Consider the following 7,235-nt stretch of genomic DNA (forward strand, 5'->3'; position numbering starts at 1 on the left):
TCCAAGAAATTGTAGAGACAATTTGCAGGAAATTCATCTGGTGGAAATCCTGAGATGGTTCAGATGTGCATGTCTGTTGCAGAAGAAATGCTTTCATGAAGGTTGGATGGGTTGTTGGCCATAAGAAGGCTGGGCTCGATTTACTAAACCTTCTTTAGCTAGAGGGCTAATTAGCTCATTTTGTACAATGGTAGCATGTATCCTGTGAGGTATCCTCATGATTCTGTGCATGCCTGTTCCACGTAGGGTATACTCATCAGTCTTTTTATCTCAAATACTAGATCCATCAAAATGTTGAGAAATTGCTGGTACGTTTATCTTCCATAATGATTAAATCCATGTCCGCTCATGCTTTGCATGTAATCTAAACCTTTCCCTCGTTCCAGATTATGTGCAGTTTGAGACCAGTAAATTGAAGCATTTCCTTCTTCAAACAATGACGTGAGTTAGGGCAACCGAAGAAACTTCAATCTCAAGTATCACTTATCTATGAACATCAATGAACATGCGCAAGATTGGCACTCAAAATGCATTTTATTTGTGATATTTTTAAACCACCTGCGGGAAAGATTAAGAATGTTGCTATTTCATACAGCAACACGTCTTGGCAAAACATTAGAATGTCAGATCAACTAAGCACTTTGATTGGATCAATCTTTTCTTTTCCTCCAAGATCCTAAAGCTAAAAAGGATCAACGGTAAGTTTTTTTTTTTTCCTTTTTTTCCTTTTTTCACCAACTGCTAGTGATACTGGAATGCAAGGAATGAGACTGGAGAAGGTAACACGAGAACAATTTCGATAGGTGCCCACTCCCTCATTAGAATCTACCATGAAAGAAATGAGCAAGAAACAAGAACTCCTCGAGATGGAATTGGATTTAACTCAAAATAGGGTGCTCTTCGTTGCATAGGTGGGTCATAACTCATATATCGAGGAAACATAAGTAGTCTTCCAAAAATTCCAAGACCTGGACATCCCGAGTTCTCGATGTACACATCTACAATAGTGATAGAACCAACCATCCATTAAAGTACATTAATTAATGATGAGAAAAATAAATAAGAATAGATTTCTCTTATAGACTTCCTTTTGATCCTAGTCCATAGACACTCCTGTGTCAATTTCAGCTCCTTGAATTGGTGACATTGAAGAGAAAAGGTTACTTCAGGGCTTAGGAACAAATAAATCATGGGGTCCATTGGCTTCAATGACATTTTTGTTTGACAAGCATATAGAAATTATAATGGCAAGCAAAGTCTATCCTCCTTGATGACAGGGTCAATGGTCACTACTAGGACATGTATGGGACATGTCTGGAATGGAAAGTGACCAGACAAAGGCATTGGAGCTTTGCTCCCATCCACCCTCCTGTTCTGTAGTGCAGGTTTCCTTCACCTCCCATGATGCATCAAATCACAGTACATGGACTGGTTCTATGTGGACCCCCCCCTTCTGTTTAACTACCTCAAAATAGTTCTACCACATCTATCACTGAACTTCCTTTTTGAGAGGAATACATCTCTTGACATCTCATATAAGAGTAGTGTGTGACGAGGACAACAACAGATTGGGGAAGACAGGAGAACTTAGTACACATCTTGATGATGGAATTTGACCTAACTCCTTTATAACTCTCTCTGAGACTTTCTTCAAACCATGGAAGTACATTCTTTTTTATATGAAATGTGGAGGAAGTGAGAAATTTTCCCCAGAATTTATTAAGGAAAAGATTAAAAGGGCATGTTAGCCCACCAATGCACCTAGTTCGTATAAAGCTAACATGATACATTTCATGCTTTCCTTTTTCAAACTTTCTGTAGCTTAACATAAGATCATGATAGAAATGAGAAAAACAATATCATTGAAGTGGTGAAGCTAGCCCTTTTAACACAGTATATTGTCTGCCTCTACATGCTTTGAGGAACTGAAGCTGAGGTGGTCCTTTTCACCATAGGAACCATGTACTACAGCGGTTGATAGAGATGGGTTGGAAGGGTACCATCTAGACCAGTAAAGGTAGTTGAAAAAATTAAGGAGGCTGAGGGCTGCCAGGAGCCAATAGAAGTAGTCCAGCCTATCCTTATTGAGGTCATTGTCACTGAGCCAGCCACTCTTTGATGAGCTCGAGGTGATCTTGTTCACCAGTGAGACTAAAAGGGAGCTCAAGAAGAACCCAAATGAGTAGGAGCAATAGGTCATGGCTGTCAAGAAGGACTGCATCCCATACAATGACTGCTTGTAGAAGAACTCAATGAGGCCCACAGCTGTGAACATCTCTGAGACTCCAAAGATGAGGAACTGTGGGGCTATCCAAAAGATGGACAAAAGCTTATTTGAACCAATAGCCACCTCCCTTCTCTTCTTCTCCACCAACGCTGCTACAACCATCGAGAAGGTCACAGTGCAGAGGCCGATGCCGAGGCGCTGGAGAGGAGTGATCCCGGATTCCTTTCCGGTGAGCCTTCGAGCAAGGGGGACGAAGCACATGTCGTAGATGGGAACAAGAACGATGAGCATGATGTAAGGGATGGATTGGAGGGAAGCAGGAGGGATATGAAAGGATTTGGTGATGAGTTGGGTGTTCATTGTGCTTCCTTGTTGGACTGAGAAGGTCTGAAGTTGAGCTAATACCGTGTTGAAGATGATAGTACATGCGAAGATCGGAATCACCGAGAGGATTATCTTCACTTGCTCGACTTCAGTAACGGTGCATAGCTTCCATGGGCTCTCCTTCATGCCAGAACCATCTTGAATTTTGATGCAGGCCTTATCCAGAAACCTGCATTCATGTCAAAATCATTATAAGAATGAAGTTTACAGATCTTGTACGACCTCATCTGTATATATGGAGAGGTTAGCTATTCTTTCTTATAAACAACTGATCTCTAGGTAATAATGGAGCAATTTTACTATTGCGCTCAGGCTCCTCCTCTAAGTTTATGGATCTAAAAGGATGGCCTACTGCACGAGGCTCCTATCATTATAGGATTCGAGAGAGTCATATTTATGCAGTCTTACCCTTACATGTAAAAAGACTAGCTGTTCCATGTTTGGAGCCTGCGATATCTACAAGTTATCATGGAATAATCTTACTATTGCACCAAAGCTCACTCTCTAAGTTTGCATATCTTATAATTAAAAAAATAGCCACATATATATATATATATATATATAATGTATCATATGTATATATAAAATGTATCATATGTATCTAAAGAGAGAGAATTTTACAACTTATCTGCATGGGCGGTAGAGTTTAAACTTCAGATGATTAATGCAGTCGAACCTATGACATCTAAACTTCCTTATGTTCGGTAGTCGGTATTTGTAAGTTTAAAATATTCTAAGGGACACCTTTCAATCCCTGTTAGTGTGGCACTGCACTTTGAAAGGGCTACAATTTTTTATACAAGTGCAAACCTGAATTTGTCTGTGCGTTGAAGTCCACTGACTATGAGGTGGCCAGGTGCATTGTTTCGGCGCTGGTGAAGCATTTCAGAGCTAGATGGACAAACCTGCTTTCTTTTAGCAATTGCAGCTACAAAGACCTGCAAAATTTATAATTCTGAAGCATATCAGATACCATAGATATCGAATCTGAGAGCAAGAAACTGCATAAGTTTGCATTTTTATTATTATTTTGGATAATGTTGATAGAAAAAATTTTGTCTTTGAGAAGTCTTAAATCTTATCCATGGGATATACACCCTTCTTTTTTTTCTTATTCATTTACTTATTCTTTTATGCAAATACACCATCAGCAGAAATATAAGCCACAGAAATAAAATATTTGTAGCTGTTTAATACTCATAAGACAGGGAAAAAAATCATAATCAAAGTTAATCTTTATCAACATAATATAATCCTATAAACCGACCTTCATTTCATTAAGACCAAAACAGACCGCTGTGGTCATCAACAAGCTAAACATTTCCACAGTTAGTGAAAATATATACATTAAGAACTTCCATATATGTACACATCTGAGGACTCCCAAGAAATATGTTGCTCTTGACTTTGGACTGTCTAACCATTAAAAAATATCAATTAGTACAAATACCACCTATAATTGAATATAATATTCTTACAAGCAATAGAAATTTGTTCGTAATAGGTTAAATTAATCTATATGTTACAATCAATCACAACTAACACAAACATATAATTATTTTCTCCTTAATTTACATTAAAATTAAAAGCTGAAAAGAGCCAAGTAGGCAGAATAAGAAATTAAAGAGATACTAATTTATTCGTCAGTTCCTGGATTTCTTTGTAAAATAGAAGAAGAAATATTTCTCTATTAGTTTCATGGAGATAAACAGACAACCAGTTTGACTGAACACAGTATCGCCAAAAGGATATTCAATCAAAGAATAATTGCAATCATAATAAGAACCTTACTCTCAAAGAGTACACCTCATGGAGAATTGCTGACCTAATGCCCAAGAAACAATTAAGTACTATCGTAATAGCCCACTTAGTAGTGTAATCATATTATGTTCCACGCTTAGCACTGCAACTTTTTCATAAGAAATCAATCAGGGTCATCTAATTGCTTTCACATCATCTTGGATGATCTAAAAAGAAGAAGATATTGATCAAAAGTGCCTGCTAAAATTGCTAATTATTGAAGCTTTAGGTACCCTGCAATGTAACAACTTATAACAAGCCCTGCCCACTACCTTATGAAGCCTCTAACTGAAGAGCAAGGAAAAACATGTTATTGAAGCTTACTCTCGCAATTGGGGTAAAGATGCTGGCCTGAGGTGGCTTGTTCCTATAGAAGATTAGACCAGATACCAAGCTGATAAGGCCCATTGCCATGGCAGTCGCTGACAAACCGAAACCAACATCCATCCCCGACCGTGTCTGCACCCAAACGAGCAAGGTGAGAGCGATGAGCTCGCCGACACAGAAGCTGAAGTAGGCTGTGTTGAAGTAAGTAGAGAGCTTCTTCGATTGTTTTGGATCATCTTTCCTGAACTGATCAGCACCATGGGCAATCATGTTAGGCTTCATGCACCCACTCCCCAAGGCCACTAAGTAGAGAGCAATAAAGAATATAATGGCCTTGAAGCCTTGGGCCTCCACGCAATGCTCTTCTTTAGACATCATGTTGCATTGAGGTGGCCTCAGTTGGGGGAGATGCGCTTGGATTGCTAGTAGGATGAATCCCTGGAAAAAACCAATACAAACACCTACCATGTTAGCAAAAGATAGCTTCTTTTACCCTTTGTCACCTCACATTGTCTTTTCTCCCTTCTTGATATATGATGCATCAAATTCATACTCTGAAAAGGATTTGTCTATCGAAAAAATTAAAATTAAATCAACACCAACAAACATACAGAGGCACTTATGGTTATGGGATAACAATTCTTCCAATTTGACTGGATGGAACAGTGTTTGTTTTCTGAGAAGATGGAATAGTGCTTGTTAGGAACTGTATTGTTTTACCATGATCTTTTCTTAGGAGTTTTGAAAGCTCACAATCTCCTTTAATGATTTTATCCTTCATTTTTTTTGCCTTCCTCGAATGACTAGTAAAAGACTAAGAAAAGTTCATTATATTTGTTTGCTCAATAACAGTCTGCAGTTTCTTCTTCATTAATAATGACATAGGCCTGCTGCAATTCTATGTTTTAGTGTAATTCATAGAAAAAGAACACAAGACTTACTGAGAGCTCCACAAATCCAAAAATCAACATAGTCCAGAAGCTCCCCAGATAAGAATCTGAAAGGAATCCCCCAAGCAGAGACAAGAGAAAGATAGTCCCGACGAAGTTGGTCACTATGTTTGCAGATTTTGACAGCGAAAAGTGCATCTCATTGAACACATATGTTATAAGGTTGTTCCCCACAGCAGCAATTGCCATGATTTCAAATGCTTGAATGCCTGGAAAGCAAAAGCAGCAATAAGCTTGACGATTTAATATATGTAACATATCATTTTTCATTCCAAATACATTAAATTAAAAAAAAAATGGACAACTTGTTAAGTGGTTCTCAAAATAACCCATAAAATAACAAATGGACACTCAAATAACCCAACAAATAAATGAATAGAAAAATAATACGCATACAATCACTCAATACACTTGGAAAAGCTGAACAACCTTTTTGTTACTCATGGAAATTGGCACCTTAAGGTCCTTTTCTATCTTATGTTAAATACTTCAAGAGCCTTCAGCTAAAAATAGACATGAGAATACCAACCAAAATTCAGAGTGTGTATGTGTATGTTGGGGGGAGGGGAGGGAAGAGAGAGAGAGAGAGGGAGGGACCTAGAACAAAGACAGCAGCTCTCATGCCTCCATGCTTGTTGGGCTTGCAGGATCTGCCTCTCCAATCAACAGAGAACTCAACATCCATCTCCCCTTGGAAATTCTGTCTGGTCTCAACATCCATCTCTTTTCCTCGCACACACACACACACACAATCCTGGTCTATTTGTCTTGCGAGGGGAGAATCTCTTGGAGAGAACTTGGATAGATCCAAGGCAAGTTGATGCAGTTATTTATAATGCTCAGCTGAGAGAGAGAGAGAGAGAGAGAGGGTGGGGCGGTGAGGAGTCGTCATGGGTTGTTGTGGTGTGCTTTACCCCATGGTGAAAAGAATGATGGTGTGAAACAGTCAATTGATGGTGCAAGTCTCTATTGGAGGGTCAGAGTTCGTCGTGCTTTAGGGGGGAGCAAAGTGGGGAAGACAGCGGAAAACTTGTCTCCCACATAGAAATCTTCGAATTGGACTGCTTACTAAATCCATTACTCACCCACATCAATTTAACAACCTTCGTTTTTTCTTATTAATTCTGAAGATGATCAAAAATAATGATAAAAAACTAGCACTTACGGTGGTGATGTAAGTGGTTTGGGAGGCACAAAGTTGGCCTTTTCATGGACCCAATATAATATGCTCATATATTAAACAACTAAGTTTATCATGCACACATGTCTACAAGCAGAGGTGATTAATAACATTCCCATTAATTAATTTTTTCATAAAAAGTGCACAGATAAATAAATTATTTCTCTCTGTATGAGAATCATATCAAGAACTGATGATGTGCATGCATCTCATGTGATGGCAACCAAGAAAGTATTTAATATGGAACAAGAATCTACGTTGCAAATAATTAATCCAAACAGCTATACAGGTTGGATTAATTAGTTTATGTTTAATTATATCTTTTTTTTTTATATATCTTTTTGACAAAAGAGGTAGTGGTGCCTAA

At 38.3% G+C, this 7,235-nt stretch overlaps 1 protein-coding gene across 1 annotated transcript; it reads right to left on the reverse strand.

Moving 5' to 3' along the window:
- Window positions 1-1,646: 1,646 nt before the first annotated feature.
- On the reverse strand, window positions 1,647-6,598 carry LOC105038526 (protein NRT1/ PTR FAMILY 4.3-like). The gene is made up of 5 exons (XM_010914358.4): window positions 6,286-6,598; window positions 5,680-5,897; window positions 4,736-5,176; window positions 3,422-3,549; window positions 1,647-2,780 (listed from the first exon to the last, which is right to left on the reverse strand). The coding sequence occupies exons 1-5, from the start codon at window positions 6,407-6,409 to the stop codon at window positions 1,886-1,888; spliced, it is 1,806 nt and encodes a 601-aa protein (XP_010912660.1). The 5' UTR covers window positions 6,410-6,598; the 3' UTR covers window positions 1,647-1,885.
- Between the last annotated feature and the right edge of the window lie 637 nt (window positions 6,599-7,235).

The sequence above is a fragment of the Elaeis guineensis genome, chromosome 1 (genome assembly GCF_000442705.2).
Source record: "Elaeis guineensis isolate ETL-2024a chromosome 1, EG11, whole genome shotgun sequence".
Taxonomy (NCBI): domain Eukaryota; kingdom Viridiplantae; phylum Streptophyta; class Magnoliopsida; order Arecales; family Arecaceae; genus Elaeis; species Elaeis guineensis.